At 38.4% G+C, this 21362-nt stretch overlaps 1 protein-coding gene across 1 annotated transcript in view; it reads right to left on the reverse strand.

The window, feature by feature from the left end:
- Nucleotides 1–2664: 2664 nt before the first annotated feature.
- Nucleotides 2665–21362, reverse strand: part of arhgap26 (Rho GTPase activating protein 26) — a 90229-nt gene continuing 71531 nt past the window's right edge. Inside the window, exons 20-24 of the mRNA XM_022762367.1 lie at nt 20918–21098; nt 9992–10027; nt 9745–9855; nt 7626–7717; nt 2665–4823 (exon numbers count right to left, since the gene is read on the reverse strand). Of these exons, the coding sequence (XP_022618088.1) occupies nt 4735–4823; nt 7626–7717; nt 9745–9855; nt 9992–10027; nt 20918–21098 (509 nt within the window). The 3' untranslated portion in view covers nt 2665–4734. The remainder of the gene's footprint in view (nt 4824–7625; nt 7718–9744; nt 9856–9991; nt 10028–20917; nt 21099–21362) is intronic.

Here is a 21362-nt window from a genome sequence, read left to right on the forward strand (position 1 = left end):
ACTTACTATACTATCACCTTTTATACCTTATTATACTATGATGTTTTTTGAATTTTTTATGCCTTATTATACTATGAAGTTTCATGCCTTATTATACTAAGACGTTTTTTGAACTTTTTATGCCTTAATATACTATGACGATTTTTCAACTTTTTATGTCTAATTATACTATGATGTTTTTTGAACTATTTATGCTTTCAATTACTATGATGTTTTTGAGCTTTTTATGCCTTACATACGATGACGTCTTATGCCTCATTATACCATGATGTTTTATGTCTTATTATACTATGACGTTCTTTGAACCTTTTATGCTTTACTATGCTATGACGTTTTTTAACTTTTTATGCCTTACTATACTATGACATTTTATGCATTACTATACTATGATGTTTTATGCATTACTATACTATGACGTTTTATGTCTTACTATACTATGATATTTTATGCCATACTATACTATGACGTTTTAGGACTTATTATACTATTACGTTTTTTGAACTTTTTATGCCTTACAATACTGTGACGATTTTTTAACTTTTTAAGTCTCATTATTGTATGAGGTTTATTAAAATTTTTATCCTTTACTATACTGTGACGTTTTATGCCTCACTATACAATCACATTATTTTGAGCTTTTTATGCCATACCATACTATGACGTTTTATGCCTCACCATACCATGACGTTTTTTGAATTATTCATGCCTTACTATACTATGATGTTTTATGCCTTATTATACTATGACGTTTTTTTTTTACTTTACATGCCTTACTACAGCATGACATTTTATGCCCTACTATACTATGCCGTTTCATGCCTTATTATCCTATGACATTTCTTGAAATTTTTATGCCTTACCATAATATGAAGTTTTATGACTTATTATATTATGATGTTTTTTGAACTTTTTATGCCTTACTGTACTATGACTTTTTATGCCATACTATACTATCACCTCTTTTGAACTTTTTATGCCTTACTATACTGACATCTTATGCCATACTATAACATTTCATGCCTCACTATACAATGACGTTTTTTGAACTTTTTATGCTGTACTATACAATGACTTGTTATTGAACTTTTTATGCCTTAATATTCTATGACGATTTATGCCTCACAATACTATGACGTCTTATGGCTGATTATGCCGTGACGTTTTTTTAGGTTTTTATGCCTTAATATACTTTGACGTTCAAGACATTTTTATGCATTACTACATTATGAACTTTTATACCTTAATATACTATGACTTATGATTAATCTATGACATACTTGTCCCTTTTATATTTACTTATACAATGAACACATACTTTGGGATTGATATTTATTCATGTAACATATACAATATCTATAGTATAAACCTATAATAAAAAGACACATACTAAAATACATGCAGCTAGACATATATGTCAACATAATATTGTTCCAATTTCAGGTTTCATATCTAATATATATATATATCTTCATATGCTATACTGTACGTACATATATGATTTTACTTCATATGTACATATATTTCATATATGGACATTCAACACATGTACATATATTACATTTACGTTAGGTCATTTCTGAATGTAAATTCATATATTAACACACTGTTTGGTTGACAGCATTAAAAAGTCAATTCCTTTCTTTTGGACGGGAGGCGGGGTTATTGTGTACCTTCCAATGTTGAGACCAAACCTTCGCCCTTGGTTTGACCACATTGTGTGACTTATCTTTGTGAGCTTTTAAGATCCAAATATTCGCATTGATCTGCAGTTTATCTGCTCCTGTTCTTCCAGAGGAGAAAATCCGCACGCTGACTCTGTCAATTCCAGATTGCATCTGCTTTGACTTAACTGACTGATTTTTCCTGGCTACTGAAGTTTGGACACAAGAACGGGTCCGGTCCTTGTTGGTAACTTGCTGGTTTGTGGGCAGATGCGGAGTTTTCAGCTATCTGGATGTTATATCATTAACACACAGACAAAGTAATTGCCTCCCAGTTCCAAGCTTAACACATGGACATATGAGTGCCTGTGTGTTAAGCCTGTGTGTTAAGCTTGGAGCGCCCAAGCTAATTGGTGGGCAATTAGCTTAGGTTAGAATGAAGGAATTAAGGCAGGGGGGAAACAACTAGCATGGTTTTGTTCAAAGCTCAAAATTACATTCACCAAGTCTAAGTGAGTAAATGACATGTTATCATCATCATTATCATTTGTTTAGTTTGTGAACAAAGGAATAAAATGACACATCTGTGGTCTTCATGCTTCTTGTGGTTTAAAATCAATTTTAGACTAACAAAGTTCTACTCACAGTGGAACCACAACTGTGGCGCGTCCGACACAGGCACAATAGCCTGTGTGATTATTTTCAGGTTGTGCAATTGCTTGAAAGTTTAGGTCACCATTATCATTATCATTATATTATTATTAAGATGGGTTAAAATTGGTCAATGGCATTCAGCCATGAGCTAATCCATTCATTGTTTCTGTAAAAATTACTTGATTTTGGTCCAAAATTTCACTTTTGTAGATGCTGGTGCGACACCTTAAAACACTGCTGTTATGTCATCAAATACCAAGTAAGTACTGCAACATGTGTGAATACTGCCACAGTATAAATATTCAGGCCAGGCAATAAATCAGAAAAAACAATCAAAGCTGCAGCCAGTCAACATTTATCTTTAATTCTGCACATGCTTATCAATTCACCAAAACATCTGAAGGAATATTTAAGGCTGTAGATAGAATTAAATGATACAAAAATCTGGGCAACAAAGAAGGAATTAAGTTAGTATGCTAAAAATACAAAATATAAAATTTCATACTTAAAAAAATTATACCTTATCAAATGTTGTGTATTTATTTACAATGTCAATAAACACTTCAAAAAAGAATACAGTTCAGGATTGCGCCTTTAAGAAAGTCTCATAAATAAGAAGTTTAGATATGAACAAAGTAGTCTCGTTTCACATTTTTTTCTCTCCCATTTGATTTTCCTGTTAAAATGCTATAATATTCTTTCAATATTCTGTCCTAAAAGAAAAAATTTCAACGAAAACCTTTTTTTTTTCCCTAGAAGAGTTAATACAGACTTTCACCAAAGTGGTTCAAGGAAAAAGTTGAGCTTTGACTCATGAAGTGAGGACATTCATTGGAGCCCCAAAGCAGACCAGCTTTCACATATGTATATGAACAGTTCTGAAAAATTATGTCTGAGCTTCTCTGAAAAAAAACCATATCTGCATTTCATTTTCTTATGAATTAATGTCTTGTCTGTAAATGTCTATCCACTTCACACTGTTACATTGTGATTCTACATAATAACAGAAAAAAAGATCCTTATGTTGTGCGTAATAACAACACAAAAGTTAACTTGACTTCCAAATGACTTCAGCTGTTTGCTTACTCCACTGCTTTTGAAGATTAAAGCATCTACTGTAAAGGAGCTGATTGAATCCATATGATGGCTACAACAAGAAGAACAACACCCTGACTTAAAATAACTATATATGCTCAATCATATGTACTTCTGAAGTGAGGTTGAAGAGGAACATTGATGGTTTGGAACACCAGCGCTCTGTGATGTGGAAAACACAACATCCTGTTTCATGAGAATTCCCCAAATGGACTGAAATAGTGCAAAAAAATACTCGACACTATATACAATACAGGGTCCAGTTATTATCCAACAATCAAAAGACATCTGAGCTGTGGAAGCAGAGTGACGCCTCACCGCTGGGCTTGTTTTAACCAGCAGGAATCAGTTGTTACTCCTATGATGCATTGTAAACCTCTCATCAGCTTGTAGAGCTGAAATTTTTCACATATTTTTTGAGGGCTCTGCAGGGAGAGGCGTTATAAAAAAAGGAGAAACCCGATGCTGACCTTTTGGCAAAAAGCTTTCCAGGCGACCTTCTCCTGTGCTGATCTGCCTTGGGGCTCCTGTTAAACTGGAGCTGTGGAACATTAGCCAGGTTGAGTCTTGTCCTGGGGAATTACTGGACTGACACAGAAAGTGCTCATAAACACATTTGGAGCCATTCAGCCAAACCCAATCATTTAAATCTGGTTTAAAAGCTCCACTCTCTCCCCAATGGGATAAGCAATCATGCAAACGCTGCACAGAGGTGGTGAACTAGCAAGTCCAAACTTAGAGGCCACTTGCTTTTTTATTATGTTCACTGTCATCATCCCCTTCATCTCCACAGAGCTTTCTATTTCTAGCTGAGGAGATGCTGAAGCAGTGGGGCAGTGCAGTTCAAAATAATGAAGCAATGGCTGAAAAATCACAAGCCTCACAGCTCAGAAATATCAACTCATTTATACAAGTGATCCCACACACACAAGCTTTTCTTTCTTCTCTTACACACACACTCACATTCCAGGTTCATTACCACATCATCTTCACCAGGACTTGGGAAACCATCCACACTAATCCAATAACAGCCTGAACCACACAAGGATTCATAAGTTTTTTTTTTTTCTCCTTTTTTTCCAGTGCAATTCATGGGTCTCTCCCCAAGTCCGCTCTGCTCCTCTTCATTTCTGCATCATATCCGTTTGATATGATTCTGCTTGGTCCAGTTTCAGTTCTAGTCCTAGACAAGTCCAGTCCAGTATAGTATAAGGTCTAACAGATTCTGTTCAGTCTTGTGCAGACAAATCTAGTCCCCCTCCAGTCCAGTTTGGTCATCGCTAGTCCAGTATCGTCCAGTTCAGGTCTTTTTCTCAGCCCTGGACTATAAAAACTCCACATAGTTTTCTGGTATCAGTCCTGTTCGACCGTCCAGAGTCCCTTCCAGCCAGCCCGGCTCCCTGGAGGCATGAACTGAAAAGAGAGAGGTGGAAACATTGAATTTGTCTAAAAAGCTCAAGATAGAGGCAACAATGTCCATAAATATGAAGCACTTGAACAGGACATGTGCAGATAGTGAGAGAGAGAAAGAGTGGGGGTAAATAATAACTGCGAACATTAATAGCTGCTAATAAGTCAGCATGAAATATGTGCAAGGATGAAGGACTCCAGAAACTCCAGAAAGGAGTGTTTCCTACTGTTTTCACCAGATGTAAATGACGGTGAGAACAACCTAAGTACCTAAATTATATTTTGTAACAGGTTTAAAAAAAACAAAAAAAAACAGCATAATGATTATGGGCATATATTAAAAGCAGGCTTGGTTTGGTATTAAGGGGTGTATATTAAAATTGTCAGACGATCATTATTATCCTTTTAACCTAAACACTCTGTTTATACAATAGCTGCTTTCGAATGTTGTTTCAGCTGTACTGCTCAGCTTTGGCTGTTCAGAAAGGTACATAAACAACTGTGTAGCCTAACACTGAAATGCATCAGGCTGTGGACAATCAAATCTAAATTAGCCACGAATTTAACAATGCCATGTTATCTTTGACATTCCTTAAACTGGTATTAATGGCGTCATAAAGTTGATATGGAAAACGTGTTGGGAAATAATCGCCTACATGATAATGGCCACCTGAGGAATGTAAGTCTTATTAGCTTTGTTTTGGTCTCCTCCTGAAGGAAATATCTGCCTGTTTAGCGGCTAAATGCTCCACTGTGTTCCCCAGCCAGCAAACAACTTTGTGTGTTGTTGTTGGTGTAACAGGTAGTGAAAATTAGGATTTATCACAGCATATGACAGCTGCCTACTTCTGTGGTGAGAGAGAAAACAAAGCAGTTAAGGCACCAGCCTTAAAACCAAGACAATGAGCTAAAAGATAAATAAAAATAATAAAGTTAAGTACGGCTGAGGGGACCTGCAGAGGTAGGCGATAATCCTCTGTGGGTTTGTCACTACGAGCCTCCTCTTTCAGTTTACATATACCACACATTGTCATTTGACCCATTATAAACCCAACATAAGAAATAATATTGATTAGTACAGCTTTAATGTTAAAACATTAACAATATTGTGTGAATTTGTGAGCACTAATTATTAATTTGAGAAGAAAAATCAAGTAATTATTAAACACAATAAATAATTGAGGTGACAGCGAGTTTGTTTTCTGTTGGCTGAGTCAAAGATTTGATGTAAATATGTGGCAGGAACTGAAGTTGAGGTTATGAAAGGAAATCCAACAAAAAGGCTGTGGCATAAAGTATGTTGTTATGTGGTAGAGATTCACTAAACAAGAGGTCCTCTGGCAAAAACAGCAGGAAATTAAAATGAACATCTCAGCAGGAGTAAATAGTGTGTTCACCACATTTTGCCCTCGCAGGGAATCTAATTCACAAACCATGCTACCTCATATCAAAGAACAAAACCAAATGTGAACTGAACAACTGAACTGAACTGAACTTCATTGATATGCCTGACCTAAATGTAAAAAAAAATTGTACTGTAACAGGTTCTTATGACTATGAGGCTGCAGTGTAAGCTCTGTGGGGACAGCTGGGATGCTCTGTCCTTGGCTAGCCATGAGCAGACAGGGGTGTTGAGATGCCACTGTAGGGATTACGTGTCCCCAAGGTCACATTTTGACCCAAAGGGCTCCGGTGACACTGCTCTGCATTACATAACTCTCAACAGGCTTTACCCTGTGCTAACTCTATTTAGGGTCTGGGAGTCTGGGACACTGGCATGTGCCAACCGACAGCGTGAGTGTGTGTGTCCCTTCAAGGAAACTGATTTTTTCTGCAGGGATTTACAATGTACCATGACAGTTATTCAGTTCAACTGTTATTCTGGCCTGATTACAAGTGTTAGCGGCACAAGCACTGCTTAAGTAGTTTTACTATCCTGACATTTGTGCCCATCTGGAGGAGTTGAGCAAAAGAAAACTGTGGAAAGATAAACATGATTCACAGTTTTGGGAGCTCACGGTTAGAGAAAGTGAAATTAGGCAAGAGAGGACCACAGAGACAGTCTGATGAGATTCATATACTGAGGGGAGGTGGAAAGGAAAATAAAAGTTAAAGAAAAAAGGAAGCCACTGAAAAATAGAAATAATATTTTCAACACTTTCCTGTATAAAGCAAATGACTCCTCCATCTGAAAGATATTAAGTTCTTGCCTGCGTGCAAAAAGCAATTCATTGCACTTGACTGCATCTGTTACAGTCCGGTCTGCTTGCCAACCTCTGATATTCTGCTTGCCAACCTCTAATATGCAATAAAAGCAAGTGCATATCCAAGCTTATTTTGAGGACAAGTGCTGGATAAAAAACACACTTAACAAACAGAAAAATATATCACATGCTGCAGATTCAGGCTCCATGTAATTAAATGCATGATACCAATTAAAAAGCTTTTTTATACAACTCCAGTGCATCTTCCTCGTTCCTCTAGTATGAACACTAAAGGAAAAACTTTACGGAGAAATGACAGGGAACCATTAAATGTCTGTATTGAAATGGTAGCCAAGGGAAAATGGTGTTAAAAGCCTTTCAATTATAATTTTTTGGGGCAAAACCATTGACCGTTTGGACAACTCAAACATACTCAACCCTGGCGATGAAATCTGGCACCGAGGCTAAATAAATTAAGTCCAGCAAATTCCCAAGGTGTACTTCTTTTTTGTTTCGACAGTAATTGTTTGTTTTTATACAAACACCAACCCACATTCTTTCCTTTCTCCTCTCTGCTGGCAAAGTCTAGAGCCTGACTCACCGTTCTCGAAGACAGTTCCAGCGATGAAGGACAGCTCAGAGTCATGCTCCGCCTTGCAGGCATACAGCGCTCGAGCCTTCCTGCCCGCAATACTGGAGAGATTAAGAAAGTTAGAAAAATGTTTAACAATCCTTCATTTAGACATCTCAAACTACACCTAAAATAACACCTCAAGTTACAGAAGCCAAAGACAGGTCATTACTTTATATGGACTGTTTTATAAGTACCAAGTGGCTCTACTTCACACACGATAATGGATTTTGTCAAACTTAAATGACGTGATCCTCTTGGACTGTTATGGATTTCATGTTCGAGCTTTTGTTTTCTTTTTTATTGGACACATAATAACTATAAAATTTACATTTAAACTACAGTTTTCTTCTCTTGCAAGTCCTATAATTTATACTGAATTGGGCCACAGAACCTGCTAACTGCCGTGTAAAGTTTAGTGGTTGGATGAACGGCTGGGACTTTGAGGGTGCAAAGCAATGGTAAGGATTACCAGCTGTTAACAGCTTCTGTGGCAGCACCAGGACACTTGAAGCTTGAAACTTGAAGCACTGAAATGTAGTGACAGACACACAGTTTGTCTGCCAAGGCTGAGTTAAATGACTGCACCCAAATAAGATACATTTTTATTCCAATTTAAATAGAAAAGCTTATATAAGAATGACTGCTGCCTAATCTGGGTAAAAATAGATGGTATATTGATCCCCCGAGTAGCAATTCAGCTTTTAAATTCTCTCCTTTCATGGGGAAGGTCAGAAGTCACGGTCCACTACATGATAGCTCCTTGAATCTTGTAGGGAGGAAGTGCTTTGCTGAAGGACACTGCAGCTTCTTGGTTAAAAAGCTTTTCTTGAATTACCTTCCTATTCCTAATGAGAGCTACTTAAGTAAATAATAGCACATTAGCATATCACTAACAGCATTCAGTAATTTACTGAATAGTACTTGATGAGCGCTTGAGTCAAATTCCTGGCACTACAACAGCTCTGTACAGGATATAAACAAATATAGTGCTTTCACTTATTTCCTTTCTTCTCCTCTCATTTCACTGTGTCATCTGTGCAAAGTCAAACACACCAGGGTCTAAATGGGTCTGCTCTTAATTTACAACACTTCTGTCTCTTTAATAGAACTTTATTTGTTGTTGTTGGAAACTTCCAATCTTTCCCATTTTACTCATGGAGTTCCTCAAGGGTCAATCTTGGGTCTGTTATTGTTTTCCATTTGTATGCTGCCCTTAGGTCAGATCATTAGTAATCATAATGTACAGTATCATTGTTATGCTAATGACGACCACTTATATGTCCAGATACAGTACACTCATCCTAGTAGCCTAACCCAACTTACCGACTGTCTCTCTGATTTAAATTGCCTGACTTTCCAAAATCTCCCTCAGACTTAACGATGAAATTCTCTCGTTTGCCACACCAAATTCTTTCAGTCAGATATTTAGCAGTGTGGGTCAATCAGTCCTACCTCTTCCGACTTTTCATCTAATTGAAGTTCATTCCAAAAATATAATCTTTCCTATCCTCCTAGGATTTACACAGTGCTGTCCATGTGTTTATGTTTTCACGGCTAGATTTCGGTAATGCCCTCTATACAGGCATTACGCAGTCTTCCCCACATTGCCTTCGATTGGTCCAACTTTCTGCTGCTAGGATTATCACTAGTTCAAGAAAATATTATCATAAAGCACTAATTCTGGCCTTCTGGTATTGATTTAAAAATGTTATTGTTGACTTTTAAGGCTTAACGCAACCAGGTCCCTGTATAAATGTATATCAAGGATTTACTAACTCCATATGAGCCTGGGCACCATTTTAGATCAGCTGATAGTGGCCTTCTGGTTGTTCCCAGAGCCCGAAACTCTGGAATGACTTACCTGCCAAGATAAGATTTGCTAGATTTGTCACTGCTTTTGCATCCCCTCTTAAAACTTTTTTTAAAAATAAAAAATAAGGCTTTCATCCGTGTGAATTTAAATTTAATTCATTTTATTTAACTGTGTTATTGTTGTTTTATCCTTTTGTGAAGCACTTTGTGACTTTACAAATAAAGCTTATTCTTCTTATTATTATTAATCATCACACAAACAATGTTGACCAACCTGATAGGAGAGGAGTCACTGGAGGCGGAGGATGTCGGCTGAGGACTTGACGGGGCTGAGAACATCGGCCAGGAAGGTGACCGTGGTGAGGTGGGGCTGGGGGATGTTGCACTGATGGACAAATACACACAAAATGACACACTGGCAGTATTATACAGAAAAAAACACACATGCATACTATAAAGTTCTGGACATTATCAGCTATGAATAATGTGACTCTCTTAAATTAAAAACACGTTTTTTTTACCTGATAGGGATGCTGCCACGACTCTTTGGGTTGAGCCTACAGAAAATGAAATAAAGACCAAGATTAAATAACTGGTCCCAATCAATGAACCAAGATGTTAAGTACTTCAACAGTTCAGCACTTGTGAAAACAAAGGAAAGCTATTTTAACCAAACTGATATTCATTTAGACATTATACCTCAAGAGTGATTATGTTACTAAACGGTTTTCCCTTCTCACTGATGTCTACTTGCATTAGCTTTCCAGCACACAAGGCACAAATGTAAGGCCCACAGACCTCTAAGCTTGCAGAGTAGAAAAAAAAAGTTTAAATAAAACAGAACCCAAAACATTTAGCTGCAAGGAGAAACTAACTCCTTAATAGCTCTCAAAGGGTGATGTGTCTTAATGTGCTCCTTAGCTGAAGGCTAATAGCCATGATGGTCATTTTGGTGAGTCAAAACAAATGACTCCACCAGGTATACACTTTGCCCCACTCTGGTTCTGATACCTGGTCAATATATGAACTACATGCTGTATTTTACGGGTCTGTAGACAGGGAAAGACATGTAATGCCAAAGCAACAGGACTAACATGTTTATAGACAAAAAGAATATTCAGAATTTGCTCATCCATCTACTGCAATCACACATAGTTGTAGTGAGACTCTTTCCAATTTAGGGGGAGGGTGTACCTATAGTAATATCATCTAATTTCCAAATGGTCATTCAACATGGTGCTTGTAAGCTTTGCAATGAACAACAGTATTTTTAGTGATTAAAATATACAGAAATATGACAGAAAATCAGAAGATTGTGACATAAACAAGAGCAACAGAGTCATGAGGAAGAAGAACGCCCACCACTTTGCATTCACGCTGCAGCACTGATAAAACTCAGCCAGGATGTTGTGCATCATGACTGACTACATGTGTTTCAGGCTCAGAGATATTTTCTGTTGCCTCTGCTTCTCTATTATGTCATTGTTCTGCCCGACATGAACTCAAATAATACTGAGAAAGTCTTAAAAGGCTGGATTACACAAGGGAGGCGTCGTTTAGTATTCAACATACAGCACGTCTTTTCATGCAGCCACTTGCCTGATATTAAATACCTCTAATTGAGGACAATTACACACACAATTCTCTATGAGAAATCTTGTCTGCAGTCCTTCCAATTTCTCTGCGATGTCTAAAGGCTTCAAAATTGCTTCTCAAGCATTTTTCTTCTGATCACTGAGGGGATTTAAGATGTAAAATCAACAGGGATCTGACCTTTGAGTAGAAGTCACTGGTCAGCCTATTCAGTTATACACAATACCCACAATGCCCCTATAATCATTGACAATTTATTGCCAGAAGTGAGCTAATAGGTGCTATTAAAGCTAAAGCTAAAGCTAGTCACAGAGGGGTTTATACAATTCAAGCACCAGAACAGCATGTATGTAACCACACCTCAATGCTAGCTATGAGCACAAAGTACCCTAAAGCACAAATCGATGACAAAATTGAATTTGTATAAATTTCAGATATTTTTAAACTTCTTTAAATGCTGTATAAGCCTCAGAAGAAGGTCCAACACTTTGTTTGAATTGATGTAAGTATCCAGTAGCCACTTGGTTGCCACAGAACAAGCTGTAAACACAACACTGACATGTTTTCTTCTTCAAGCATCAGTTGCTAATTTACAAACACATATTGAGCAATGTTAGCATTCAGTTGGGTTTCTGACCATCCCATTGATGCAAATCTAACATTCACCCCTTTTTATTCTCTGTTTTGTTCTCCACCAACTCCTGACTAATATATGTGGCTAAATGCTCCACTGCGTCCACCAGCTAGTTGCCAAATTTGGCAGCTGTTTGTGCTGGAAAGGCAGCATTAAGTCAGTTTATAAGAGCTTTTCACATCTGTTGCAGCTGGAAACAACCACAATGAGAGCTGAGAGACTGAACCAAAGAGTAAAGCTTTGCTCCATAAAACCAAAATAATGAGCTTAAAGATGCTAAAAAAAGCTCCAGTGAGTTGAGGGGAACTGCAGAGCCAGGTTAAAAATACAGTTATTTCATATTACACATAGTCATTTAATCCTTTGTTAATATAAAAATGTTGATTTGATCAGTTTTAAGGTTTGTGACTTGAATAAATAAATAGATACTCTGCATACACATGATTATCAAAGGAAGAAAATAACCACATTTTTCAGCCAATATCAGGCAGTTGTGATGACGTGAAATATGGTTGCCATGGTGACGCTGCTACATCCTAGGACGAGATTTGGGATAATGATGGTCACTTAAATAGCCACAGTTAATAAAGCCACTCATTCAAAAACACAAAGAAGAGAAAGAAGTAATAAATGTTATTTTCTTTGCACCTGCTATAAGGAGTCCAACCGCGGTTTCCAACAGTGCACTCCTGCAGACAATATTGGCTTTAACTCTGCAGTGGAATCACATAATCACGTATAGACATAAGGAATGGATGTGAAATAGATTCAAGGTGGAAATTTAATTTTTGACCTTGAAAACAACAGTCTCTCCATGTGGACCATTCAATGGCTGCTTTTGATTGTATGACCCGATCAATCATGGGTAGAATGATGGATGTTTGAGTTGACAGCATTTTGTGAATATTGGAAAGACTATCAACTTTATAAATTGACTTTGACTTGACTTTCAAATTCTAATATTTTTAACTGAGTGTTGCGCAGATGGAGCTCTGACTGACATCCAAACAGACTGGAAACAGAAATACTTTTAATACAGTGACACATTGTGAAACTTAACTGAAAAGAACTGTTTTGTTTTTGAGAGGTCACAATATTGTTACATGGGCTGCAGTGCAAATAACTAGCAGGACCTTATTTACTATGAAGTGTAAATATGACAGCATAAACAGGCCCAATCAAGCACATTCAAGACATTTTATTAACGTGGCTTTATCATTGTATAGGTCTTGTCTGACTTTCACCTTAATGGATTAATGTGCTTTAAGAAAATACAGCAAAAGGTTGCGGTAATGTGCCTTATTTATATATTAAACTGTCAGCTTGACTGACTGCCCTCAACGATCCACCATCTCTCTCCATTTGTCACTCACTGCTTGTCAATGTGCTCTCTCTCATCTGCTTCCACTGTTCCAATTTCTTTTCATCCTATTTACCTCCCTCTAACCCATTCATCTTCTCTCCCTCTCTCCAGTGGAGCCGTTGGAAAAAGACGATTTCCAGCTGACAATGAATATATTTTTAACTACAGCGGAATCCAAAAGTCTGAGACCACTTCCCCCGTTCACTTGAGTGGGACTCGGTATAAATCAGTGCTTTCTTTCTCCAGCTTTAAAGAGAGTGAACTTGACTCTTTCTCAGATTACCCTTCCTGTTTGCCAGCCATGCTGTACACGAGCAAATACGGATACAAATCAGCTGGTTTCAGGTCAATGTAGTCTTCCTATAACACTTGCAGCATATCTGACAGCTGATTTAATTAAACTGATCTCCTGTCTCTCTCCTCTCCTCCTGACAGGCCATTTATTCACTTTGTCATAACACACCCACACACTCACCGCAGCACAGACACGAAGGCAAAGGCACACACCCGTCCATCTCATTAAAAGTGAATCCAAAGGCACATTTGAAGGCTGCCAGTAACAGCAGCATGTATCTAAAATTAACAGATTGGCAACAGTCAACATCAGCTTTAATACTGAAAGCAATCTCAAAGGAAGGGGAAACAAATCATTGTGTTTGTAACCAATATGGCGTGTGTCTGTATTTACTGTACCAGTTGAGACAAATTCCAAGGAAAGAAAAAAAAAAAAAGGTTCACAGCACAGCAACAACACAGCACAGTTGTTGTCTTCATGTTTGCCAGCGCGACAGTTCTCCTGTTGATCACATCTGTTTTCACAGTGACAAATGCCAGTTTACGACCTTGTGGAGCTTCTTTGAGTCGGAATGTACCATCCACTGCCTAGAGGGCTCTTTGCAGCAGTAAAACTGCATGACCTTGCACATACCAAGTTTAGGCACCATAAGAAACACAAGGGTGTAAAAAGCTCTCAGGAATAGTGCAGGAATGAGCATCTCATTAATTGTAATTGCTCCTAACATCACGCAGGTATCATTGCGCACTAGATTTTCTTTGTTTTCACAATGGCAGCTGCTGATTGAAGTCATACAAAGGACAGGGAAGAGATTAGACTAGTTAGGTTGGTTAATGAACTGTCCTACTTCCTCCCTGCACGCTGCACTTCTCTATACAAATGAGGACATACAGTATATATGAAGCGCTGACACGTGTCATCTTTTTTTACTTTACACCTGAACGCTTTACCATACATTCTCAAAAAATAATTCACCTCAATGGCAGAGAGAATCAGGTCTTTATCTGGCCTTTTATTCCTATTCTACCCTGCTTCTCAGTTAGCGCAACCTTAAAACTTCCTCAGTGTTTACTTGTTGTCTTGATCGTTTCAGCGACAGCTCTAATCTCTTCAGTGCAACAGCAGAGTCATCTCATACTCACCACTCTGCTGCTCTCACTTTCTCGTCTGACACACACACACACAAACACACACACACACACACACACACACACACACACACACACACACACCTTTTTCCCCTTTCCGTTCTTCCTGATCGATGTTGACCTACTGTTAATGCAACTCAACAGCTCCNGTCTGACACACACACACACAAACACACACACACACACACACACACACACACACACACACACACACACACACACACACACACACACAGTGTTTTCATTCACAAATGAACTCCAGTCCTTTTTCCCCTTTCCGTTCTTCCTGATCGATGTTGACCTACTGTTAATGCAACTCAACAGCTCCAGCAGATTTTTCACATTAAAAGTCTTTCTCTCTTCCTGTTATTGGTGGGTAGATAATGTGATGTGGATGAAACTGGTATTTGCTATTGAAGAAAAGAGAGTGAGAGCAGCATAATAGTGAGTGTGTCCTATTGTAGTAATTTCAGCCGCTTCAGTGTTTTGTTTTGGGTCTTTTTTGTACCTGGCCTCTATTAACAACTGGCCTTTATTTATTTATGCTATTATCAATGCTACTATTTGAAAACTGGCTTTTATGCGAGACTTGCAAACTGCAGCAAACATTAGCTGGGAGAGTAAGAAAGCAGCTGTTTTATACTCATTCATTTGGAACAATAATCAGCTTATTATTATTATTCTGAACGCTTATGTGGAGTTTTCATTATCATCATCATTATCATCCAAACAGATCAAGTTGAAACATGCCGCCACACTCGTGACGGTGCAGCGAGAGATCTTAGGTCAGTGTAACAGGAACTCATAATTGAGATGATATTTACAGCAGAGAGCTGATGACGGCCGAGGACAGAAAATGTCAAAGAGAGGAAGACTACACAGAAAACTCTGAATTTAAAGTCTGTCAAAAAATAAAAACAACAAAAAGAAAATCAATTGTTGTCATGGCTGCAGCTTTAAAACCCATTTAAAAACTTCCCTCATGAGCGACTGCCAGCGTGAAAGAGAGAGATGTACTTTGCGAGCACTCTGCTGAAGGCAAACAAAAAAGGAAAAAATAAAATGGGAATGAGCAAAAGTTTTCAAGAAGCAGTAAAGGCAGCAGAAGTACACAGATGTAATTTGGTGACTGGCACTGCATGTGCATGTGTGACAGGGAGTGTGTGTGTGTGTGTGTGTGTGTGTGTGTGTGTGTACATGGGGGTTATACTGAGGGGAGGAAATATTTGGTTTCCTAGAAAACGTTATAGTCACAATAGAGATTTTTTTCTGTGTTGATAGTAACAGCCCTCTGTCTATCTCTTTATCTCTACTCTGTCTGCATTCAAGACTTGCTCTTCACTTCTCTGTTGCCCCCCCCCTTCGTTCAAAAGCCAAACAAACAGCAGGATTGAATGCGAAAAAGGAACAAAAAGGAAGAGAGAAAGTTTTGCCATTTTCACTTGACGTACATCAGGTCCGAGATCAAGCCCACTGCTTTACTAGAAAGAGTCATGGGGATGAGATTTGTGTGTGAAAGAATTTAAAAAAGTGTGAAAAGACCTCCAGGAATTTTCCACCTGAAAACAAACCACAAAAGAATGCACAACAAGAAAAAAAAAACAAAAAAGCCCTGACCAGTAGTAAAGGTGCCGGAGCTGAAAATAACATGTGCCTCAGGGTAGTGTGGAGCTTTCAAAGACAGAGCTGTTAACCTCTGGACTTTGCTCCTCTCTCTTGTCTGTGATCAGGGTGCAGGCTGGCCTTTCTTGGAAAACTATGTTTGGCTCATGTCTGAGTCTGCAAGTCTGAGAAAACATGGGCTAAGCAGCATTTTATGCTGTAAATGGGCTTTAATAAATCTTTTTTTTCCTCTGGGATCTATGGAGGGGCACATCAGCAAGTTAGAATTCACTTCCATTACGCTTGGGGACTTGTGAGAATAGTCAAAAATCGAAGCAGCAGAGGCGAAGTATGAGTGAAGCTCCAAAAACACTGGATACCACATTACCCATAATGCTATTAAATAGCATCTTATTGTTAAATCTTTCCTAGCTGGTAACACCCATGCTTTTCAAATTTCACATCCCCAGTTTGGGATCCAAAGTTTTCTTTTAACAACACCAATTGTTTTTCATATGTATTGCACCTTTAAAATGGTCACAGTTAATATGAGTACGCAAACACTGGCATTCATTTTTACTATAACAAGACTAATGTGGCTCTACAACGTTGTAAAAGGGAATTTCCATTGTAGTCATGGGTGAACCTGAAGTAGACAAAGGACTCTTTGTTGAACATCTGTGTTGGTCAACACTCACACAATCACTAACGCTGTCGTGATTAAGTATTACTTCAGGTAATCATCAACACTCAAAATCTATCACTTTACAAATCAAGTGTCACTGCTTAAGCTGATATGAGTTTCCACTGTATAATTTCACTAAAGCCGCTGATTCACTTCTTCCACTTTAGAACAACTGTAGTGGGAACAAATGTTTAGTATCTAAGGATATAAATGTTTTAAAAAAACCTGCAATTTTTGGCTTTTGACCTCGATTAAATTCATGCTTAAACTTAAACCTCCATCAGAACTAATGTTTAGGCTCTATTTCCTTATCAGAATATGTTTGTATAACTAATACTGACTGTATTTGATATGTGGTCATTTTTCTCTCATTTTCACAGCTATAGCTACGAATAAGAGCTGTGGTTTTTGTCAATCAAAACCTTGCCTTAGTCGTGGTAGTGTTTGCATGTCTTTAAAAGCACTTGTAAACATGTGGTTAAATCTGTTTCCAGTAATCTGTGACCAGCAGGTCCAGATCACCTCCCGACCTCTGAGTAGATTTAAATCAGATACAGATTCCAGAAGGCCCCAAAAAATCTTTTTCCTTTTAACCCCCCTTAACCCGTCTTCTTCTTAGTTTTGCTAGATTTAAAGTTTAAAATAGAGGGAGTTACATAATGTGCAGCAATTCAAAGAGCCACATCCAAATCAATGAAATGCAACATGATCCCATCCTTTGCCCTAGATTCATCCCTTAGTTACAGGTTTCAAGGACAACATGGCCATTGTGCACAAACAAAATATCTGCTGGAATGATTCCTCATCTGATTTTCTGTTTTGGTGCCCTAACAGAGGCAAAAATGTATTATCTCAAGCTGTCTGAAGGATTGTCAACCTTTTCAAGAACATTTCACTGAACATACTGGCACCAAAAAGACTGCATGTATTTAAGCTAAAGAGGCACTTCTCAGGTTGTGATTTTTCTGTGTGAAAATTTTTGATGAGATGGAATCAGTTCTTTCTTTTCTTTTTTTTTCTTTAAAAACACCTATCATTCAGTATTTTGATGGCAAATCCGAAGCCTTTTCTCATTGCGTCATCACCACCTATTAATCACTGAAAAATGAGGAGCAAAACACCTATTTATTCATAGGAAAATTTGCTTAATTAAATCATCCAGCATTGGTAACTCTCAGATGTGCATTATTTTGCCGTTGCATTAGCTTGAGTCCCTTTGGTTTCATCTCTTGTTGTTGTTGTGTTCTGTACAACGATAAGTCTGGCTTATGTTTGTGCGTAGAAATCAAATCGACAATTACAAATTTGGTGTCCTCTCATTTCATTTCAGAGTCAAAACAGAGTCAAAACCCCCTCGATGCAGGACCGCTGCTCTAAAAGGACAACGTGCCACAATTTTGCAAAGCTCACCCTATCGATCCTGGCCATGGCAGCTCCTCTGAGATTCACACTTCACTGACTACTCCAGCCAGATAGTTTTGGAACCACTCGTTCTCTCCCCACTGCTCCCAATCTGTAGTGTTTTCATTGTCGTTATCAAATCTGTCTTTGAAGATAAAATCCTCTGCCGAACGTCTCACTTTTTCTCATACATGAAAAATAAAACACAGCCGTAAACCGAGTGCAAAGAGCGCAGGGCTTTCAATCTAGATTAGCTGACGCTGAGTTAATGAAGGGGAATATATTAATTTTTGATCACACATGCATACATATAATACATACATAAAGAGCCATATGTATATAGACCACTTGACAGCACTCTATTCCATACAAGCATGACCTTAAGAGGAGAGAACCAGAAATTAAGGACAGAACCTTGTGAACGTATCATTTCATGCACCATTAGGTGTCCTGCCATGACCATGAGCTTTTCTGTCTCCTTTTTTCTCTCTCTGCTCTTGAACATCTCTCTCACGACCTTGATCTCTCTGCTGCGATTTATTTATTTATTAACAAAATAATATATTGGAGTCTAATTATTAACAACTTGATAGTTATAGTTGTATTACTACTTTTTTTTTTATCTGAACGGGCCCTTCTGGTAAAATAAATGTCCTTTTTATACATCAAATTCAGATTTTACATTTTGTGAAGCACAGTTCATGCGTCTCATTTTTGAAGGACCATACTTTTCAAACATTTTTTGTAACATTTAGAGGATGAAGCTGCTTGTCAAGAGGTTTACATGAACATTTCCCTACTTTTCAGAGTTACGACACAGCAGCAGCAGCAGTAGCAGTAATATGGGAGAAGACCGAAGTCAAATACCAGCTTATTTCATTTCAGCTGGTATCACTGCAGGACTTACTCAAGACAAGACGCAGTAGACTGTTCATCTCTGTGGTTAATAAAGGATTGTAGATTCCATTTAGAGAGAGTATCTGCATTTGTTTTAAGGGGCTCCAAAATATTGAACCTATAATTCCATTGCTCTGTATACAGTATTTATGTTAATTGTGATTCTGTTCTGAGGGGACAGTAATACACAACACAGACAGTAGTTCTCGCTACGTTAGTCACATGTTAAGAGAGATATTAGGTTGTAATCTGACTGATACAAATGACTTGACGTCCTCATCAGTGGCGGAGAGGAGAGGAGAGGAGATGTGGACGGACACACAGAGCGGTGTATCCAAAGGAAATGAATAAATAACAGTGACAGAGAACACACATCTAGAGGCGAGAAAATGATCAGAAGCTGCGAATGAGAGATCAAAGAAAGAACATGAAGACGATCTGCGACAGAAAAGGAGAAGAAAGTGGAGGTGGCAGAGGGAAGCCGGAAGGAGGCAAGTAATCAGTGGTAACGTGCATTCATCCTCCCGGCGACAGGTTGTACTTGTCTGTTCGGCTTGTCTCAGTAAATGAGATGATTGGTGGTGAATACTCCGGCTTTTCTTGGTCCGACGAGGTGTGTGTCAACGCCAAAAGTGGCTCATAGAAACAACAACATGGAAGCAGAAAATCTGATGCTGACAGACAGAGAAATTAAGAAACTGTGTGCGTATGCATGTGTACATTACGTTGTGCATGCTTTGCCTCATGACACAATGTGCAGATGTGTGTGTTGCCACCCTTTAATAACCTAATAACCAAGATAGGCCTTTCCCGTGTTCATGGTACTTCACACAGGGAGAGGGACTTGTTCAGACCTGTTAGTTATGTAAACTGCTGATCAGACACTGAGAAAGCCTGAAGACCGGGCGCACTGTGTAAGATAAATCAAAGATATGCAAATTATGTAACTGCTACCCGATACATTTATGTGTGTGTGTGTGTGTGTGTGTGTGTGTGTGTGTATATGGGATTTTGTGTACTTGCTTTCATTCGCATCCAGGGGAAGTAAAAACAACTTTTCTACAGTTGGCAGTTGGGAGTTCAGTTCCTTGCTGAAAATACTTCCCAGATACTTTTGGGATTCACTATGACAACCTGACAGTCACAAGACTACTTCTGCTTAAGCTCTGAGCTGCCACATATGCACGTGTGTGCGCTGATGTGTGCGTTATGTGCTCAAGCATTCCTGTGCCTGTGAGTGTCTGCGTACATGGTAAAAAAAAAAAAAATGTGCTAGACATTCTTGAACCCATATTTGCGAGTGCCTTTGAAGTTTATGTTTGCACGTGAGCATATACAGTATGTCTCTTTGTATATCCAAATGGGTCCAAACCCCCCTTCACCCCTTACTCCCAAACATCTGTTAAGCTGTAAAGCTTCTGCTCATTTTCTGTTTTCTTGACGTCTTAATATTGTTTCTGTCTCTGTTCTGTCTTGATTATTTTTGCACAAAGTTCCCTGTGCTGCATTCTATAAGTGACGGCCACCGTTTTCTATTTAAGAATTTCCTTTGAAAACGCACAGATTTCTTATTTTATTTTTCTTAACTAGATGATGATCAATTTAAACTGATTTTTCTCATTGACTTCATTTCCATAAACATCCAAAGGTTTTTACGTTTCCTCCTAGACAGTTTTCACTCCTGCTTCCAGTAAATAAGGAAAGCTCAGAAGATGTTTTTGGGGAGATAAAAAAGGAAAACCATTAAAATTAGATGCTATTGTTGAATAAAACTGCGAGGACCTACACGGGTTAACTTCAGTTTTATATCACTGCTCTGTGCCACTCACAGTGAGCTGGGTCGGATCTGCCGGTTGTCCTGCTCTCCGTCGTTGCTGGTCAGGCTGTGTCTCGGGGTTCGACCCTGGCTGCCGCTGCTGCTGCTGCTGCTGCTGTTACAGTTGGCAGAGGAGGAAACCGGCTGCTGTAGCTCGCTGACTGTGGTGTTGACAACACTGTTCCTCTTTTCACCTGCAAGAATAAAGAAACATTTACTACCTGGTGTTTTTTAGATTGAGAAAAATCCTGTCTATTTTTCTGCAAATAGCCACTTTTGGACAGACATGCCTTTTCCTGTTCTAAAACCATCCATCTGTTGGTCACAGTGAACTCTCTCTGATCATGAGCTAACAGTCTAACCACTGACAGTGTGTTGTTTATTCTTTCCGACATAAAGAAGTGGTTCTAGACACTTGCTTTTCTCTCTAAGCCGACCATATGGCAATACATAGCAGG

This window comes from Seriola dumerili, unplaced genomic scaffold (assembly GCF_002260705.1).
Source record: "Seriola dumerili isolate Sdu_G_001 unplaced genomic scaffold, Sdu_1.0 BDQW01000449.1, whole genome shotgun sequence".
Classification (NCBI taxonomy): Eukaryota; Metazoa; Chordata; class Actinopteri; order Carangiformes; family Carangidae; genus Seriola; species Seriola dumerili.